Raw genomic sequence first — 21485 nt, 5'->3', positions numbered from 1 at the left:
AATATCAGAAACTAATAGCATTTCAAAAGTGGAAATGTTTAAAAAAAAAAGGCACTACTATCTGCTTTCAATATGCATTATCTTCCCCATCAGAATGTGAGTTCCTCCTGTAAAAGGTAATTTTAGTAAGCAATTTTAGTCTATATTCATTGTTTAATGTGTCCTCAGAGCTGTACATCTTCTACATGAAATTCCATTAGATAATCAGTATTTTGGTGATAAATTGTAAGGAACAATCCCAATTACTAACTGACTAACTATGTATGAGAATCAGTAACCAATAACCATATTTTAGGTAAAATAAGGAAAATGCCCTGAAATGTCTTGGTAAGATATCCTTGCTAAGCTGGGCTTGCACATGTCTTCAATATCTTGAAATGTGTCCAGACATTCCTGAAGCCTATGGATTTGACATCTCAGCTATAGAATGACTTTGGTCATTACCATATATGGAACAGAAATTATATCACTGGCTCCAAGATTAAAAATAAACAAATAAATAACACAAAAAAACCTGATCTTCTCAAAGAAAACATAAAGAAGTAGCTGACTAACCTCCCTTTTCTGGGGGGAATCTGTGTAATGTGACTCTTTTGTGTAGACTATAAATACTTGGGCAGTTCAGTTTGGCTCAGAAAATCATTTTGCAGTATTTTTCTTTTATACTTGACAGTAACAGCAGTCTTCTTTTTGTATCTCCAGCACTTAGCACAGTGCTTTTGAACACAGTAAGTACTTAATAAATGTTTTATTTATTTATTTATTTATTCATGGATGATGTAGCCTCTTAGTGGTCTACTTTTTCCATTCAACAAATACTTTAATCAAATTGTGATCGTTCCCTCCATTGTGGCTCCAATTCCCTCCAATGTGGCTTTCCCTCCATTGATAGAGATTTGAACCAAATCATATGTTCTCAACCTGTGAGACTTTTTGTCTAAAACCTATTAATATATGATAATCTTAGTAATCATTATGGTTATTTTGAAGATTAGATGAGATAATGTATGTAACACTGAAAATCTTAAATGTTCTCTCTAAACATCAGTTATTGATATTAAATACAATCTGGACTGCTCTCTTCTTCTGATTCACTTTTGAAACTAGCCCATTATACATCTACATTAGATATTGTCCTAGTCCAGGATCTCTTCCAACTACATATCCAGACAAGAAGTGTTTTTAATACATTTAGTTTTTCATAGATGAATTATTAAGTTGATCTCTTCTGAATTATCAAAAGCACATCCTGGTATCTGATGGAAGCAGCATAACTTATGCATAATGTATATGACAAGGTAAACCAAAAAAATGGGTAAGGAAAGTCAGGAAAAGTAAGTTTAGGATTCAAATTATGAAAGAATTTAAATGTGTGTGTGTGTGTGTGTGTGTGAGAGAGAGAGAGAGAGAAAGTGAGAAAGAGAGAGAGAGAGAGAGAGAGAGCGAGAGCACCAGTCAGTCAGTCAGTCAATAAACATTTATTAAACACCTTCTATGTGCTAGGCACTGTACTGGAGATGCAAATATGAAAAAAAAAAGACATTCCCGGTACCCAAAGAGCTTACAATCTAATGCAGGAAGATAATGCACAAAAGTATCATGGATTATCATAGGGCTTTGTAATATTTAGAATTGCCTTGGAACACCAGGAATATCTGATAAAGCAGTGATGAATGCCCTGGAAAAATTTTTGCAATGTTCCTGACCACAAGAAATGGTCAGAGTGCCCTGAACAATGCCTTACCTCCCTCTATATTATCAAAGTTACATCATGGTGTAACATTCCAAACTGCTGACAGTACACCTTTTGTGGGGGGGCAGTTTTCCCAAATTGCCCAATCCTAGAAGCTCCCTACCCTCTTCCTTGAAACACTATAAAAGCTGAAATCTTTGAAATTTCTCTGATTTTTCTGCTTATGCCCCTGAATTGGATCCCTACCACAGCATTCTTCCCCCTTCCCCCCACCCTTGCTTTTTCAAAGTAGTACAGCCTTAGGAGAAATGAGGTGAGGTTTTGAACTGAGTTCCCTCCTTAAAAATGGCAGTTTTGGAGTTCCTAACCCCACCCTCCAAAAGGAGAAACTACTATGAAGTAGAATACCAGAGCTGATAGGCTCGCTCTGGATAATGAGATTTTCTTAATAATTCCTGGGGCCTGGTGAAAAAGACAGAAAGGAGGAGATTGTGCTTTATTCTAAAGGCAATTGGATGCCACTGAGGCTTCCTGAGAGATCAGATTGACATGGTCAGACAGGTACTTTAGAAATATCAAATGGAAAGGATATGAATTTGTATGGACAACCTATATAGACTTTTCCTGAAATGCAAAATGATAGACAAGGCAAGTCATAGAGATAAACTAGGCCCAGAGTTAAAAAGATGAACAATAGTGGGCTTTGAGAAAGGGTAGGGCTACTTCAACCCAACACTGCCCATTGAAACAAAGATCCATCTCTTTAAAAGAATTGTAACACAAGGAATATTATAATTTCCAAATATTAAAAATAATACACATTAAAAAATTTTCACTCAGAAGGGTTAGGGGGGAAGCTATGATATGTAACTAATGAGGAATTTCAAAGAAAAAAAAACAGTTTTTACTATCAAAGCAATGTATGGTAGGAAGAAAAGATGGCTGGCTATATGGTGAGCAATGAGTGGGCAAATGCATTAATAAATCTATAACATTTATTAAGAACTTACTATGTACCAAGGCACTGGGCTAACTTGGAGATGCCAAAAGAAACTAAGGAAACCCTTTAGCACACTTGGAGGACCCCCTGAGAATTTATGGGAGGAAATGGGCAAATTTTATCTATTATGCTATGCCAGACTAGCCATGTGAGGATTTATTTTTTGGCAATGGCAACCCATGAAACAAAGGGAAAAAACAAAATGGCCCTCAAACCTTTACATTTGTACTTCAGTAGTGACAGTGATAGAAAAAAAGAAACTTATTTGGAAATTAATGATGAATAAATTCCAGTGGCTCCTCCCCAGCATCAAATATAAAATTCTCTGTTATTCAAAGCCCTTTGTAACATGACCCCTTCCAACGTTTCCAGTCTCCTTACAATTTACTCACTCCTCCACCATACTTCACAAACCAAAAATGCTAGCCTCCTTACTACTCCTGAAATAAGATACTCAAACTCATGACTCTAATGCATTTTTATTAACTTTCTCATATGCAATTCATTCTCAATATATTTCCTTTGTAAAGAGTTGTTTAAATACAGTGCCTGATATATAGTAGCTACTTAATAAATGTCTGTTGGACTCACACTTCTGGAGTGAAAAGTTTGAGCAGTAAGCTTAAAAAATAAGATTATAACAGATGGAAAAGTGAGGTAAGATGAGGAAATGGAGGCACAGATAGCTTTTTAGGGAAGACAGCTCCTTCTTCTGTCTTCTGTTGTTTATGGGAAAATGTTGCTCTAAGTTGCTGCCTTCCCACATACCTTAGAGAGGTCAATGACAAAAAAAAAAGAAAGCCCTATATACTCAGAAAGGCCTGGAAAAAAAGTTAATGTCCATTAATTGGGGAATGGGCTATAAAATTATGGTACATAAATGTAACAAATATTACTGTACTGAAACAAAATATGATGAAGATACAAAAACATAGAAAGACATACAAACTAATGCAAAGTGAAAGTAAGCAAAACAAGGAAAACAATATATGGATCTCCCTTCCACATCCTGACTTCCCACTGCAGTTTGATATATCATGAGTTGGCATAAAAAATTAAATGGGAGTTTTGGGGGAGTTGTGAAGAAGCTAGAGATAATATACGAAGGCCAGCTAATAGCACAGAAAAAGTTCAGAAACTCAGAAATGCATAAAATATGTATAGTATTATATAATTTCAATATATTTTATCTTTTAATATCATAAACATAATATCTTTTTAAAAATTAAATAAGTAAAAAGTTAGTTTGCAAAAATGATACAAAAGCCAATAGCTGACAGCCAAAGACTAGAAATGTAGAGGTATTTTAACTCTGATCTACATATAGCTTAACTCAAATTTTACAATAAGATACTGTAAATACCCCATAAAAGAAAAAGAAAAAAATCAAACTTCTTCTCTGATACAAAGGGAGAGCCAAAAAATTTTATGTGGATTTTCCATACTGTGAGGGCACTGTCGCCCTAGCCCCTGTGATGTGGAGGGGATATGTATACATGACTATAATTATGTAAATGGGCAAAATAATAAAAATTGAATACTACTGTGAAATTATAATAACCAAGTTTTGCATCAGAGGAAACACCTCCCTGAACTCCTCTGCAGAAATTGAAGGCCATTGCTGGGGGATGATGCTTTTGTTACTAGACTTTTATAATGTATGAATAAATAAAGAAAAAAAAATGAAATTAAATGGTATATCAAACATGACCCTCTGGCAAGGAATAATAGAAAGGATATAGTAGGAAATGCAGATGATGTAAAAACAAAAGACATTAATAAGAACATTTAATCATTTTTTAAACTGCCATCTTTTTCCATATTATTTTATGAATACAAATTAGTCACAAACCAGACTCACTTTATTTTTAAAGACAGAGGGCAAACTTGATTTTTTTCTATTTTTTCTTATCAATCTTTATAAAATGAATGGTGATCAAATGTTCCTGTTTTGAAGACATCCAATAATGTATTAATCAAATAGGTAAGTGATTAAATAAGTTATGCAGTTGGACCAAATGACTACAAGGCTCCATTTTATCTCTTATATATATTACCCACAGTACTCTGGCACATAGTAGATATTCCAAAATAATATGAAAATTATATGTATGAAAAGGCAGTTTGGAATTGATGTATTTTCAACTATTCATGATTCTGGAAAGATTTTTTTAAAAAGTATTCTTTAAACATACTTCAAAGAAGTAATCAAATTAATATTGAACCAGAAAAAGAAGGCCAAATTCAGATCCTAGCAATGACTTCTTAGCTTTATGTGACCTTAGGCAAAGTCACAGTCTGTGTCTCAATCTCCTCATTTTTAAATGAAGATAATAATAACCGCATTTTTTACCTTAAAGGCTATTATGAGGATTAAATGACATAATGCATAAAAGACTTTAATATATATATAGATATAGATATATATCCTAGAAGTTGAAGCTCTAGCAGTTTCTACCTTTCTGGAAAGGAAAAGATATAGTCCTATATCTATATTTGATCTCTAAGGGGCAACCCAGCAAAGCACATAGAATTTCATCAGTTTACATCCATCCCAGTCCTAAAGACAGGCAATGCCAAAGAACGTTCAGATTGCCAAAGAATTTAGCTCATTTCACAAGCCAACAATGCAATGACCCAGGACAATCCAGAGGGACTTATGACAAAGAATGCTATCCACATCCAGAGAAAGAACTGTGGGAGTAGAAACACACAAAAAAACCCATATATGATTGATTATGTGGTTCAATGGATGGATATATGATTGGGGTTTTGGCTTTAGAAGAACACTATTACAAATATGAATGAGATGGAAATAAGTTTTGGACAATGACATGTATAACGCAGTGAAATTGCTTGTCAGCTCCAGGTGGGGGGAAGGGAGGAAAGAGGGGAAGGAAAGAGCATGAATCTTCTAATCATGGGAAAATATTCTAAATAAATTTTTTTTAATTAAAATAAAAAAAAAAAAGAATGTGCAAACTAGACTTCAGCAATACACAAATCAAGAATTACCAGAAAAGTAGACTGGTTTTTGAAGAGGCAGAGGAACTAGAGGCCAAATTGCCAACATTCGCTAGATTAAAGAGAGAGCAAGGGAGTTCCAGAAAAACATCTACTTTTGCTTCAGAGACTACAACAAAGCTGTAGACTGTGGAGCACAAAAAAAAAAAGTGGCAAGTCCTCAAAGAAACAGGAATATCTTGTCTCCTGAGGAACCTGTAGGTAGGTCAAGGAACCACAGTTAGAATTAAACATGGAACAACTGACTGGCTTAAGATTAGAAAAGGAGTATAACAAAGCTGTATATTGTCACCTTATTTATTTCATTTATATGCAGAATACATCATGTGAAATGCCAGGCAGAATGAATCAAAAGGCAAAATGAAGGCTGCCCAGAGAAATAATAACAATCACAGATATAAAGATGATAAAACTCTGCTAGCAGAAAGTGGAAAATTAAAAAGCCTCCTGAAAAGAGTGAAAGAGTAAAGTATAAAAGCTGGCTTAAAGGTTAACATTAATAAAACTGCCATAGCTACTGGCCCCATCATTTCTTGGAATGGTTTGCAATTTTCTTCTCTAGCTCATTTTATAGATGAGGAAACCAAGACAAACAGGGTTAAGTGCCTTGCCCAGGGTCACACAGATAGCAAGCATCTGATGCTAAATTTGAACTCAGGTCTTCCTGAATCCAGGTCCACTGCACACCTAGCTGCCCCATGGTAGCTTTATATAGAAAAATAGTAAATAATCAGCAGAGGGGAAGGCACTAGAACTATGGATATCAGGAAAAGCTTCCTAGAAGAAAGCAGGATTTTAGTTGGGACTTTTAAAGAAGTCAAGAGGCAGAAATGAGGAAAGAATACATTCCAAATATGAGGGCTAGCCAGAAAAAATGACTGGAGATAAAACTGATGGGAGTTGTTTTTTGAATAGCATAGCAAGGAGGCCAGTGTCACACTGGATTGAAGGATGGGATATTCATGAATCCTGGAAAGAAGATATGTAAGGATATAAAGGGTTCTGAATGCCACGGGTATTTGCATGTGATCATAGAGGTGATAAGGATCCATGGGAGTTTATTGAGAGTTGGGGGGTGGGGTAGGTGGGGTGACATAGTCCAAACTGCACTTTAGGAAAATCATTTGGTATAGGAATAGAGGATGTACTGGAGTGGGGAAAGGCTTCTGGCAGGGAGAACAAGCAACCAACTATCGCAATAATCCAGGCAGGAAGATATAAGGGTCTGCATCAGGATGGAGGTGGTAGGAGAGGAAATTTTTGAAATATTTGAAAGATGAAATCAACAAGTGTTGGCAACAAAATGAATATAAGAGGTAAGAGGTAATAGGATGACATCTAGTTTGTGAGCCTAGAAAACTAGGACAGTGGCACCCTTGATAGCAGTAGGTAAATTTGGAAGCTGGAAGGTTAGAGGAAAGATGGCAGTTTTAGACATGTTAAGCTGGACATCCAGGATGAGATTTTTGGTAGGCATTTAGAAATGCAAGACTCAAGGTCAACAGAGAGGTTAGGAATAGATAAATATATCTGAGAATCATCAATCTAGAGATTACAAAAGATGTTAACAGCAAAGATTATGACTACACAAAGTAAATCACAAAGCAAGAGTGAAGTTTTTAACTATATAATGATAGAGAGGAAGGTCTCCAGTACATTAAGTGGAGTCTCTGTGTAGGTTTTATGACAAAAAGTGAACAAGAATAGCACAGAAGAAGTTGTAGGTTACTAGTTGAAGCTGAAGGAATGGAGGAGGTGCCCAAACCTAAGAGATCATACCCCAAAGTATCACGAATATGCATTTGGTCAATATTAGTAGTTTCCCTAAACTATTTTATGTTCACTTTTTTTCCTAGCTTCTCGAAATGCAATGCCTTCTCATCTCCCAATGTGAAGATTGGATTTAGCTATTTCCTGATTTTAACAATGAATATACTTAGTCTTACTCCACCCTACTTAGACCATACTTTAGGGGAAGATAAACTGATTGAACAATGAAGGTACTTAACTCTTACCTTATAGTGAAGCTAGAACTTTAAGTTAAGACTATTTTAAGATCTTAATACAAAAAGGTGTTAAGTAACTATAAAGGTTAAATTAATCACAAAAAGGTTAAGTAACTCACAAAAGGTGAACTTAACAAAGAAGTGTTAAGTAACTCTAAAGATATAATCTAATAAAAGTAACTCTAAAGATATAATTAATCAAAGAAGATAAGAACTCTAAAAGATCTGGTTATTTAGAGGAGGAGACATAAGAGTGAAAAATCTATATATTTGGCTCACTTCCTCTCTTGGGCACCTTTCTGGCAGCGGAGAGTTGGCTGGTGACAGCGTGCTGGGCCTTTTGGCATCTTAGTGGCTACAAGCTATTGTCTGGTTTGGTGGTGAGTTTCTGGCTGAGTTTTCCTCCTTTACTTTCCAGCTTTATCCTCTTGGAAGCCTCTAATCTTCTTCAGAGACCTAGAGGCTGGGATTTTAAACTCCTCCTAGCACAGGCAAGAGGAATCCTATATCCTCTTCCCTCCTTCTCCTTAAATTCCTTCTCTTTATATTAATTAAATTACCATAAATTTCCAGATTGACTTGGGTATTTTATTTGAGATTTCCCTTGGCAACCAATTAAATCTAGATTTTAAGTCACAACCCTAAAATTATCTTTACACCAACTGGCCACATCTTATCCATTCTTTGGGGCTCAGTGTAATTTCATTCAACAAGTGTTTGTTTAATATTTCCTATATGCCCAGGCACATAAGAATCCTAAAAGTATTCCAATCCTAAAATGTCCTGGAAACGGGGTACAACTGTCCCCACTCTTCGGTACTTCTGCATAAATTCGGTGCCTAAAAAGCAGGTACAGGAACACAGACGCTGGGTAGAAATTATCTGATTTTTATCTAAGGTGTCGTGGAAAGGCAGAGAAAGCTCAAGGTACACCCTTTATTACTGACAATGGTGGGTACCCGGCCTCCCAGCAGCTAAGGCACTACCCCTACCCAAAAAATATTCCTCCCCCAATGCCCGCGACCAGCAGGTGCCGAGGGGCCCAAACCGAGCATTTTCCTTCTGCGGCAGCTACGAGAAATAGGGGACCACCAGGGTAGGGCTACCTCGAGCTCGGCCCCTGCCTCCTTGACCCTCCGAATCCGCCTAACCCCTTTCCGTACTCACAATTTGGGGCTGCTAACCGTCTTCGAAGCACCATTCTCCAATCCATAGATGAATACGTGCGTAGTGCTTCCGACCGTGGCTCTTAACTAACTGCTGTCTAGTCGCTCCCTCTCTAGATCCCCAGCAGCAGGCCACCGTAGTCATTTGGGAGGGGGTGGGGTAGGGCGGGGAACGCAGGGAGGCCTGGAAAGGAGGTTGACGCTCATCATCCATCTTAGGTATGGGCGGAAGTCTGTAGGGAGTGGAACGTGGAAGTTATGCCTACCACGAGAGAGAAGGCTGATTATTCGCGAAGTTCTGAGACAGAAAGGGCGGAAGAATTCTTTTTTAAGAATTTTAGGCAGTTAGCATCAGCTCCCCTCTTCGCTATTTCCTTATAAAGAACGAATGTCTTTTTCTTCTTGTGCCTTGTTGAGCCAGCCATAATTGTCACGTGAAGTCCTGTCGGGATGAGCGAGCAGCAGAGCGCGACTTCCTCTGAGAAGGCGCTGTTTCTTCCCTGCCACGGCGTCTTTAACCGTGAGTTCTTCTTTGGGGACCTGGGTAGGTTTTGGGTTATATAGCTTACGGGATCCGAAACAGAAATGAAACATTCTACCACCTGCCTCTGCTCTCTTGGGACTTTTTGATGGAGAATTATTGAGTCCTTCCTGTCTTTTTTTTGGGGGGGGGTAGGGGAGGGAGGGTGACCCATGGTACCCAACGATCTACTTCATCCGTTCCCTATGATTAATTGTGAGGCATGTGGGAGTGGTAGTAGTTGTGTTTCTGACTTTTTTCTTTAAATTCATTTTATTTTATTTTCAATGATCTGCCTTCTCTCTCTCCCATTGAGAAATCAAGAAAAGCAAAACCCTTTTTACATGCATATAGAGTCAACTAAACTTTTTACCGAATTGACTAAAAAGTTTAAAAAGTGTCACTATCTGCATGCTCCCGGAGTCCACCTCTTTTCATGAGGTGAGTGAAGGTCACGCTTCTTTGCAAAACCCCTGGGATTGCTGTTGGCTTTAGAGGTTAATTTATAGGATCTCTGACTTAACTAAATGAAGTCTTGGGCAGGTTACTTGATCTCTTTGAGTTTCACTTTGCTTTAAATGTAAAATGGGAATAATCCTCCTAGTTTTTATTGGACCCAGAGTCAGATTCCAACCCTGATTCGTGGCCTTTAGCAAGTTGCTTAACCTTTCTGGCCCTCTCTCATATTTAAAATGGAGAGAAAGTTAGCGGGTGAAGTCCCTTCCAGGTTTACTTCCTACAATTTAGTCCATGCCTCTTTTTTTTTTTTGTGGATAAAGAAACATAAATGCAAGGTCACATTGCAGTAAACACAACCGTGTTTGGAACTAAGTTTAAGGAGATGAATGAATTAAGCAGATGAATACCTGCTTACACCTCTCTTTGAAGTTTTTATTTATCAAACTGTGGTTCCACTTAAGGGTTTACTGTTTTGAGGGTTTGGGAACTTGACCAGAGCCGGGCAATACGTCATTAGACACTTTGACTTTCTTGGCTTACTAATGATCTCTTAATTGCCAAATATGATCATCTTTTTTTCAGTATACCATCTTTCTGCCTCATTTGCAAGTCCTATCTCCTATAAGTTTTTCTGACTCTACCCTCTCCTGGATTGCCTCCATTTGTCTAACTTTTCTTTTGGTAGTTCATAATCAGTATCATAGTCCCTTATTCCCCAAAGTTCTGTCCTGGGCTCCCTTCTCCCACTATACTCTCTCATCAACTCTCAGTCTAAGCAGTTGACTTGAAAATTTCTTTATCTCCAGTCCTGATTTCTTACTTCTGTCCCACTTCACCAAGGTCTGCTAGATATTCTGGAGACATTACAAACTCAGTGTATCCAAAAGAGAACTCCTTTATTGTCTCCTCTCTCCCCTGAATTCGCCAAAAGTAAAATCCATTGACTCTCTAGTGTCTCTAGAATCACCAATAAACTGCTTTGAAAGCCCTTTACAACTTTGAGTAGATAGGATACTAATATTTTACAATGTTTTCATTTTTAGGTTCCCTGACTGGCTTAGAAGGAAGTATCAAGTCATTTGAAGTCAGAAGATTTGTGTGATCTTGGGAAAGTCATTTAAACTTTCTGGGCCTCAGTTTTCTCATCTGTAAAATGAAGAGCTTGAGCTAGATGACTTCTAAGGCCATTTCCATCTCTAAATCTCTGATCTCATGAGCCTCTGGACTACATAGTTTAGAAGAAACTTAGCTCTACTTATTGAGATGGTGCTTTGCCCTAGACATTGGATTCAATTGCCTCTTTGCTCCTGAAGAGAAATTACCCTTCCCTACAAAGAAAGGATTCAAACTTGTTTTTCATTGAGAAACTGAACATTTTTCTTCTTAAAACTGATTCTTGGTATTGTACAGCTTTTTTTGATACATTTTCATCCCTTCACAATCTTCTTTCCATCTTTTTGTTCTTTTTGTAATATACTCAGTCCCTGAATATCTCTTGCCATCTTTTGTGATGGCTCTCTTTTTATCTTTCTGTCGGAATTTCCAGATGCTTTGGAAGAACAGTCTTCATCAGGGATCAAGTCCTAGAAACCAGATATTCTCTGTTTTATACTCCTCCTTCCACTTTAGTAAAAAAGAGCAGAGATATTTTTCTCTTACTTTGCCATTTCGGCAAAATGTCAAAGCAACTAATTTGCTGGTTTCCAAGACCATATCTAGTAGTAAGAATGGTAAGGGCAGAAGTAAGCAAAATTCTTCTGTTTCCCCTCATCCCTTGTTTTCAGCTGGAACTGCTATGAAGAAATCAGAGAAACTTGGATATAAGAAAGATCAGCAACATGATTTTCCTATTAGTGGCCCTGAGATGCTTCCAACAAAACCTTTGAATTCAGAAGAATGGGAGAAAATAAAGGAAAATTTTGAACAAAGAGACATTTTTGAAAATTGGATAATGGCACAGATGATAAAATATAATTGTGCTATTGATATTGCAAAATCCCTGCTATCTTGGATAGCCAAGAAAAATAATGGTATTGTGGGGTATAAGCTACTTATTGGGTACTTAACTTTGTGTGTTTCTCAGAAACAAACAACAGAGGTTATTGATGTCTATGAAATTATAAAAACTAGATATAAAACTCTAGAACCTGAAGGTTACACACTTCTCATCCGGGGCTTAATTCATTCAGATAGGTGGAGAGATGCCCTGATCCTGTTAGAAGACATCAAAAAAGTCATATGTCCTTCAAAAAGGAATTATGGTGACTGTATCAAAGGAGCCCTTCTTCACCAAGATGTGAATTTAGCTTGGAACCTCTATCTTGAAATGCTTAATCGTAGAGTAATTCCTAATTGGGAGACTTTTCAGGCTTTCTTTGACTTTGCAAAAGGTGTGGAGAATAATCAGTTGGAAAGAAGACTCTTAGACATCCTTTTATATCTAAGACACAACCAAATGTATCCCAGCGAACCATTTGCACAAAGTATAAAAGCATGGTTTGAGAGGTAAGTTGATTTAAAAAAAACAACTATACATTTATACCCTCAACTAAGTAATGCTTTTTCATAATTGTTCATTTTAATCATCTGTGGTATTTAAATTTCACATTTCTTGCATCTCCTAATTGATTTTAGCAATAGCAACAAATATAAACTATGCTAGTCTCTGGCTTCCAAATAAGAGAGAAAAATATTTGTTTTGCACCTTTTTCTCATTTCACTTCTTCCAATTCATTCAATTTTGAGTTTAAGTGGGTTTTTTGTTCTTGTTTTTGTTTTATTACTTGGTTGCTTGTAAGAGAGTGAGAGAAAAAGGAAAGGAATTTAGCTAGAACTAAAATTCAATTTCCTCAAAAGTTAGAGTGGCCAAAAACAAACAAACAAAAAAGGGTAGCTAGGGAGTACCAGGCCTGGAGTAGGGAAGATGTGGGTTCAAATCTTACTTCAGACCCTTCCTAGCTATGTGACCCAGGGCAAATCACTTAAGCCTGTTTGTTTAGTCCTTGGCCCTTCTGTCTTAGACAGAAGGTAAGGGTAAAAAAACTTTTTTTTCAGTGACTAGGATAGCAAGCCATTGTCTATGTCACTAAATACTTTTTCTTGCATTTTTTCATCTTTGCATGGCTCCCTTTCCCACTTGATATCTTTTTGTTGTTGTTACTTTTGATAATCTTCAGGGTGCAGTGGATGGTGGGTAGGGGGTAAACTTGAGTATTATGCATTCTAGTCATTGGGGATGGCCAGAACAAAGGCACAGGAGACAGGAGATGAAACACTATGTTTGAACAAGAAAAAGGAGGACATTTTACCTGCAGAGTCCAGAAAAGAAAATAATGTCCAATGAGTCTATAAAGATAGGTTGTGGCCAGGTCCTCTTAAGGTTTTAAATGCTAAACAGAGGTATTTATATTTGTTTTTGAGGGCAATAGAGAGCCACTAGTGGAGGTTAAGTAGGATAGTTAGATCTTTTTCTTTTCTTTTTTTTTATATTTTATATAATGTTTTTATTTTTCCCTAATTACAGATTTTTTTTCAAGGAATTTTTCAAATTCATTTTCCAAAATTTTGAGTTCCAAATTCTTTCCCTCTCCCATGGAAATCATGCAAAACATATTTCTATATTACTCATGTTGTAGAAGAAGAGATATGCCAACAACGACAACAAAAAAAACACAAAGAAGTCAAAGTGAAAAACAGTGTGCTTCTGTCTACATTCAGTTTCCACCTCTTTCTCTGGAGTTGGATAACATTTCTCATCATGATTCTTTTGGAATTTTCTTGGATCATTGTATTGCTGAGAATAGCTGAGTCATTCTAATTGATCATTGTACAGTATTGCTATTACTATATACAATTTTCTCCTGGTTCTGCACACTTCACTTTGCATCAGTTCATGCAAATCTTTACAGATATCTCTGAAGTCATCCTGCTCATCATAGTACAATAATATTCCATTACAATCATATACCACAACTTGTTCAGCCATTTCCCAATTGAGAACATCCCCTCAATTTCCAATTCTTTGTAACCACAAAAAGAGCTACTATAAACATTTTTTGTGAAATAAGCTCTTTCTAATTTATTTAATGTCTTTGGGATATAGCCTAGCCATGGTATTTCTGAATCAAAAGTATGCAGTTTTAGAACTGTTTGAGCATAGTTTCAAATTGCTCTCCAGAATGGTTGAATCAGTTTACAACTCCCTAACAGTACATTAGTGTTCCAATTTTTCCACATCCCCTCTAGTATTTATCATTTTCCTTTTGTCATATGAGCCAATTTGATAGGTGTGAGATGGTACCTCAGAATTGTTTTAATTTGCATTTCACTAATCAATAGTAATTTAGAGAATTTTTTTCATATTTCTATAGTTAGCTTTGTTTTCTTATTCTGAAAACGGCCTCTTCATATCCTTTGTCCATTTATCAGTTAGGGGATGACTTACCTTCTTATAAATTTGAGTTAGTTTTCTATATATTGGAGAAATGAGGCCTTTATCAGAGATACTTGCTAAATCTCAGGGAAATCAACTCTGAGAGGGAAAAACATCCAGATCCATTGGGATCTTGAATTCTATCTTACCCAACAAGGGTAAGGAGAAGGGAAAACCGAGGGGGGGAGGGAGAACAGAGATACTTGCTATAGAAGTTTTCCCCCAACTTTCTGCTTTCCTTCTAATCTTAGTCACATTGGTTTTTGTTTGTACAGAACCTTTTAAGTTATTATAATCAAAATTATCCATTTTACATAATGCTTTCTTATCTCATTTGGTCATGAGATCTTCCATGATGCATATATCTAAACAAGTAAACAATTCCATGCTCCCCTAATTTATTAATGGTATCTCCCTTTATGTCTTTGTCACTTTGTCATGTACCCATTTTGACTATCTTGGTATATACATTGTGAGATATTGATGTATACCTAGTTTCTACCATACTATTTTCTAGTTTTTCCAGCAATTTTTGTCAATTAGTGAGCTCTTAACCCAAAAGCTTGCATGTTTGGTTTTATCAAATACATCAAATCATAAATTACTATTACTAAATGTATATTGGGTACTTAATTTCTTCCACTGATCAACCACTCTGTTTCTTAGCCAATATCAGATTGTTTTGATAATGACCACTTTTTAATACAGTTTGAGATTTGATATGGCTAGGCCATCTTTCTTCACTTATTACCCCCTTCATATCCCTCAGTATGCTTAATTTTTTGTTCTTCCAGATGAATTTTGTTATTTTTTCTAGATCTCTAAAATAATTTTTTGGTAATTTTGTATGACACTAAGTAAATTAGATAGGGTTGTCACTTTTTATTATATTGGCTCTGCTGATCAATGAGCAATTAATATTTTTCCAGCTGTTTAGATTTGAATTTATTTGTATGAAAAATGTTTTGTGTTTGTTTTTTTTTCTTAAAGACCTATCTTCTGTCTTAGAACTGATAACAGTTCTAAGGCAGAAGAGTGATAAGGGCTGGACAGTTTGGGATTAAGTGCAATGCTCAGGATCACACAACCAGGGAAGTATCTGGGGTCACATTTGAACTCGGGACCCCCTGTCTTCAGGTCTGGCTATCACATTAAACCACTTAGCTCCCCCCGAGAAGTGTTTTGTAATTGTGCTCATGTAGTTCCTGGGTTTGTTTTGGCAGGCAGACTTCCAAGTATTTTATTTTGTCTGTAGTTATTTTAAACGGAATTTCTCTTTCTATCTCTTCCTCTGCTGGACTTTGTCGATGATATATAAAAACATTATGTGGGTTTATTTTATGTCCTACAACTTTGCTGAAGTTGTTAATTATTTAAATTAGTTTTTAATTGATTCTCTAGGATTCTCTGAAGTACTCTATCCTGTCATCTGCAGAGTGATAATTTAGTTTCCTCATTGCCTACTCTAATTCTTTTCTTTTTGCTGTATCTAAAATGTCTACTACAGTACTGAATAATAGTTGTAATAATGGGCACCCTTGCTTCACCTTTGATCTTATTGGAAGGCTTCTAGCTCTTGGTATTATTTATTAGTTCAATGGTTTTATTACTTTCAATTTTATCTCAAATTTTTTTCAGAATTTCTGTTTATTTGGGAATTTTAAAATTTGTACTTTTTCTAGATTTTTTAGTTTCATGCTTAATTCATTGATCTACTCATTCTCCTTTTTATTTTTTATTTCTAAATTTTATTTTATTTTTCCCCAATTACAGTTTACAACATTTTTCAAAGAATGTTGAGTCTCAAATATTCTCCCTCCTTTTCCCTCTCCCCATTCCAATTGAGATGGTAAGCAATCTCATAGATTTTATGTGCATATTTTTCCATATTAATAAATTCAAATAGAAAAAAAATTAAGAAAGTGAAAAAAGTTTGTTTTGGATTCAAGCTCTCCGTTCTTTTTCTCTAGAAGCAAGTGGCATATTTTATCATGAGTCCTTTGGGAAAGTTTTGGATCATTGTATTGCTGAGAATAGCTACATTATTCACAGTTGTTCATTATATGGTATTCCTGTCATTATGTTCAATGTTCTCCTGGTTCTTATTTCACTCTGCTTCACTTCATGTTGTCTTCCCAGATTTTTCTTAGTTCCTCCTGCTTGTTATTTCTTATAGGACAATAGTATTCTGTTATAAGCATATACTGTTACCTACTCATCCATTTCCCAATTGATATTACCCCTTCACCTTACAATTTTTCCCCCACAAAAAAAAGCTGCTTTTTAAAAAATATTTTTGTACATTTTGTCCATTGAATATTTTGTACAAAATATTTTTGGTTTTTTATCTTTGGTACTATTTTATTGTCCCTTAGGCATAGGTTCAATTGCTTTCCAGAATGATTGAATCATTTCACCAGTCCCCAACAGTTTATTAGGATCTGTTTTTCCCCCATCTCCTCTCATGTTTTGTCATTTCATTCTCTCTTTTATTTTTGTGCTCAGAGAGATTTTCCCCCAAGTACTGCTGTGATTGCAACCCATAAATTTTGATGATGTCTCATTGTTGTCATTCTCTTTCATGAAAGTATTGATTGTTTCTATGATTTGTTCTTTGACCCACTCATTAGTTTAGATTATTTAGATTCCAATTAATTTTTAATCTTTCCACAGTGCTTTATTGAATGTAATTTTTATTGCATTGTGATCTCAAAAGGATACATTTGTTAGATCTTTCGTTAAGGAAAATTGACAACAGCATTTAGTATAGACTGAAGTGATGAAAGAATTGAAGCAGGAAAACTATTTAGGAAGCTATTAAAATAATCTAGGTGGGAGCAGATAGGGCCTGAATTGAGGTGGTAGCTATATGAGTAAAGAGAAAGTACCGAATTAGAGAAATGTTATGAAGGGTGAACTGGCAAGATTTGATCAAACATAATGGCCAGGGTATGAACCTAGGAGACTGGAAAGATGGTGGTGCCTTTGATAGGAAGGGGGAATAAGTTTAAGCTATCTATGCAGACTCTAGTAGATGATGCAAGAATGAAGTTAAGAGGAGTCATTTGCAAAAAAAGATGAGTTATACCCAGATGAACTAAAGAGGATACTAAAAGAATATAGAGGAAGAAGGGAAAAGGCGCAGGACAAAAAACTTGTAGAAGACCTTTAGTTAGGTACCATTATTTGGATGATGAACCAGCAAAAGTGTGGTTAGTGAGATGAGAGTAGTGACAAAAACCCAAAAAGAAAAAGCTTTCAAAAAGAGAAGACAGTCATCAGTGTCAAAACAGAGTTTGATAAAGTTTAGGACTCCGAGAAGACTTTGAAAAGTAGATAAACCACTGGAAACTTTGAGGAGAACAATTTCAATTGAGTGATGAAATTTGAGAGATAAGGACATGGAGACAGCGTGTGTATACAACTTTTTCAATGAGTCTGTCTGACAAAGGGAAGAAAGATAATTAGGGTAATAATTGCTTAGGGGGCTAGTGAAGGTTTTATAAATTTGGAAAGAAGTGGAAAAAGGAAATGGAATAAACAGTTATATAGCACCAAATATGCCAAAGGCAATTAGATGTATAGAATGCTAGACCTGGAGTAAGACTCATTTTCTTGTATTCAAATCTGACCTCAGATACTTACTAACTCTTTGACCCTGAGCAAGTTATTTACCCTGTTTGCCTGTTTCTTCATCTATAAAATGAGCTAGAGAAGGAAATAACAAACCACTCCATATCTTTGCCAAGAAAACCCCAAATGAGCTCATGAAGAGTTGGACACTTCTAAACCCGCTCAACCACAGCAACAAACTATGCCAGGCACTGTATAAACATTATCGCATTTGATCCTCACATCAACCTTGTGAGGTCAGTGCTGTTATTAATTTTATTTTACAGAGGGATAGGAAATAGAAGTTAAATACTTGCTCAGGGTCACACAATGTCTGAGGCCTAAGTTGAATTCAGATCTATTATAACTCTAGGCCTAGTGCTCTATCCACAATGCCTCCTAGCTCACTACAAAGGAAGGAATTAGTTGATAAAGGAATAAAAGGAATAAAAAGAAAAAAAAAATTTGCCAGTGCCTGGGGAAAAGGAGAAGAAAATGGAAGGTGGTTTGAGATGAAGAAAATGGGAGCTCATGTCTAATGGCCTCACTTTTTATTCCCATAAAGTAAGAGATAAGACCTGATCTGAAAAGGAACAATAAGGAAATATGAGAGTTTTGCGAAGGAAAAATGTTTTGGACTTAGCCTGACTCAGGCTAGTACCCTGGTAGTTTCAGCTCTATATAGGTACAAAATGAGTCACTTGGAGGCCATTCAGCTGTTAAATGTTGGAAGATTTACTTAGCCAAAAGATAAGGATGTTCAACAAGGATAAGCATTAAGAGTCCCTTTGAGTTAATCACCTTGAATCTCCTTTCTTGATACACTAGCTGTGCATCTTTAAGCACCCACATCACCACATGTGTTCCTGCCATAGAACAGAAGGTTTGGAATAGCCTCCATGGATATGCGATAAGTAATCAATTAGTGAGAAATAAAAGAACCACCTTACTACTTAATTTTCAAATTCCCTTCTTTACCTTTTCTAGATCTCCCCCCCCCCCAAAAGCCAGTTTCCTTAATTATCTGGAAATTCTCCTGTTCTTTTTGAAAGTTGTGTTGAAATTTATTTTTTTATTTATTTAGATCAGTACTTCTCTACTATGATCTGGGGATACCTGGAGTCCCTGAGACCTTTGAGGAAGTGTATATGGTCATAAACCCCTAGAGGCAGGGTCAGTGCCACCTGTGTTACAAGGGAATCACTTTAAAAGACTGATATATATTAATTTAAGGTCGCCAAGGAATCAGCTATGTAATTCCTAAATGAAAAACTCAAGTCAGCCGTCAGCCTTTTTGGAGTTTAATTACAATAGGAGCAAGAAAGGAATTAGAGATATATAGAGAGAGAGAAAGGGGAGAGAAGGGAATAGGGCTTAAATACCCCCTCTGTTTAGGCTGGGCCAAAAGGCCCAAGCCCTTAGATAGCTGGGGCAAAGAAAAGAGATCAGTCCCTTTCACTCACGTGTCCAAAATGGAGAAACAGTCTCAGAGGCCCCCACCTTCAGCTTCCTTCAGAGCAAGCTTCCTCAGAGCCCAGGCACCACCGACCAAAAACTCAACCTTCACCCTCCTATCTTTAAGGACACCATCCAAGTTGCCTCCCCTCAGTCCTCACATCTACCAATCACTCTTCATCAATTTCCCTGTCAATGGAGGCTCTCGCTTAACCCAGGACCGCCCAGAGGTTTCTGGCTTTTGCACATGTCTGTTGAAGGTCATATTTTTCAAATGATTAAATCTATACTCCTTTGCTACAGCCCTTTCTAAATCCTGTTAACTTGAGTATGGTAGAGATTGGAATAATTAAATTTTGATCTAGGCTGCAGCCCTTACTCAATCCTATTAGGACTGAATAGGGTGGAGATTTATTCCAAGTATCTCCATTGTATCAATTCTAAATCAATCAAGACTCAAAGAAATTCCTGTTCTATGCTTAAGCATAGGTCAAAGTCCTTTCCATTGTTCAGCAAAGGGTTTCTGTCCTAAAGTAATCTTAAGAAGGGAAGAGAAGGAACCTCCCATGCCAATGGAGTTCCCATTCCAATAGACTATCAGTAAGAAATTTTCCAAGTATGAAATATCCCAATGGTGAAATTTTCAACAATTATAAGTCTAAGGAAATTTGAGGTTTACAATCCCCCCTGATGATCATTGGGAGACTAGTCTCCCCATTGATCATTTAACATAATCATTTTGTAGTTCTAAATTCACTTCTAACTAAAGATATACACAATATTCAATTTTCTAGGAGAAATTAGAATAGTGAGAGAGGAAATAGAAAAGAAAAGAAAGCAAAACCAATGTTTGCTAGGCGCATTGACAGAAAGCCAAATTAGGGGCAGTCCCTTTTGGCATAAATGTTACAATAAATGTTCAATCAAAAGTTCAGTCCAATCAATCACATCCAAAGTTCATTCTTGATCTTCTTGATGAAGTGTAGGTTTTCGGCATCTTTCTGCAACAGTTCATTCTCTGGATATAAAAGTTTCAAGCTTCTTTCTTGAAGATCTTTTCTTGAACAAAATCAAAATCTTTGAATTTTTTATAAAAGTAAAATCTTAAACAAAAGTCTTGGATTTTTATAAAAATAAAATCTCAAACAAAAAAAATTCAAAAATTCTTAGATTTTAAATTAAAATACAATCCCCCCTGAAGTAAGTATTTAAAAAAAAATATCAAGTTTAGCTCAGAATGCAATGTTCAGTTATGGGGGTGTATGTGTCAATTATCAAAAGAATAGAAAAATAATCAAAAACATAAGAAAAATTCAAAATAGACCTTGTATAGGTCCAGTTTAAAGTAATTTCTATCCCACAAGTATGTAGGACAGAATACAGTAATATTTCACTTAGCCATTTGTAGCCAAGACTACAGGAAGTTGCCATAATATAAGAAGGAAAGAATTAGAATTCTATTTTGATGGGGAAATGTCATTCCCTTGTCTGATTTTTTTTTTTTCAGAGATATAGGGAGCCAGCATGATAGTCAAGCTTTGTACTTGTTTGAGTACTTCAAAAGGAGTGTAGATACAAGGAAGTCCTACGACTTAAACATAAGTTAAGCGTCGCAACCTTGAGTCTCACTTTAATATTTCATGTGTGCTCTATTGGCACTATTCAGGTTTAGTCTGTGCTCCTTGTTTTTATCCCTTTTCCTGGAATCAGACACAAACATTAATCACAGTCCTATAATATTTTATCAATAAATGGCAGGTTCCCATAGTTTAAAGCTTTTAGGCATATATTGATATTATAGCAAGAGTATATATATTAACTTGTATTACTGCAGGGAAAAAAATATTAATATTAATTATGTGTACCTTCAGTACAAAAAATGAGAAAAAAAATCAAATATTCTGATCAAAAAATAAAAGAAAAGAAATAAGAAAAAATAAGAAAAAAATCAGTAATTCAATATATTCTTGAAAGAAAAAAAACCAGCATCCATTTGTCTATGGATTATTATCTCCAATTCTTATGATAAGATAGAGTCACAATTCATATGATAAGATAGAGTCACAATTCATATGATAGGATAGAGTCAATCAGTCTCAGCAGAAGATGCTTTCTTCA

General features: G+C 36.0%; 2 protein-coding genes across 9 annotated transcripts in view; one reads left to right on the top strand and one right to left on the bottom strand.

Annotated features, from left to right (window-relative positions):
- Positions 1-14406, bottom strand: part of PPP2R3C (protein phosphatase 2 regulatory subunit B''gamma) — a 40104-nt gene extending 25698 nt beyond the window's left edge. For 2 of the 3 annotated variants that reach the window (XM_001365716.5, XM_007473249.3), the window contains exon 1: positions 8891-9027. In XM_001365716.5, the coding sequence (XP_001365753.2) occupies positions 8891-8936 (46 nt within the window). In that variant the 5' untranslated portion in view covers positions 8937-9027. Of the gene's footprint in view, positions 1-8890; positions 9028-14312 lie in introns of those variants that run through there. The other variant, XM_056811036.1, reaches the window with a different exon arrangement.
- The window catches only part of PRORP (protein only RNase P catalytic subunit), a 97402-nt gene continuing 85188 nt past the window's right edge, over positions 9272-21485 (top strand). For 4 of the 6 annotated variants that reach the window (XM_056811031.1, XM_056811033.1, XM_016425619.2 and 1 more), the window contains exons 1-2: positions 9272-9409; positions 10912-12373. In XM_056811031.1, the coding sequence (XP_056667009.1) occupies positions 11379-12373 (995 nt within the window). In that variant the 5' untranslated portion in view covers positions 9272-9409; positions 10912-11378. Of the gene's footprint in view, positions 9434-10911; positions 12374-21485 lie in introns of all 6 variants that reach the window. The other 2 variants (XM_056811035.1, XM_056811030.1) reach the window with 1 other exon arrangement.

This window comes from Monodelphis domestica, chromosome 1 (genome assembly GCF_027887165.1).
Source record: "Monodelphis domestica isolate mMonDom1 chromosome 1, mMonDom1.pri, whole genome shotgun sequence".
Taxonomy (NCBI): Eukaryota; Metazoa; Chordata; class Mammalia; order Didelphimorphia; family Didelphidae; genus Monodelphis; species Monodelphis domestica.
The sequence above is the reverse complement of the archived record's forward strand: the minus strand, read 5'-3'. Positions and strand labels throughout refer to the sequence as shown.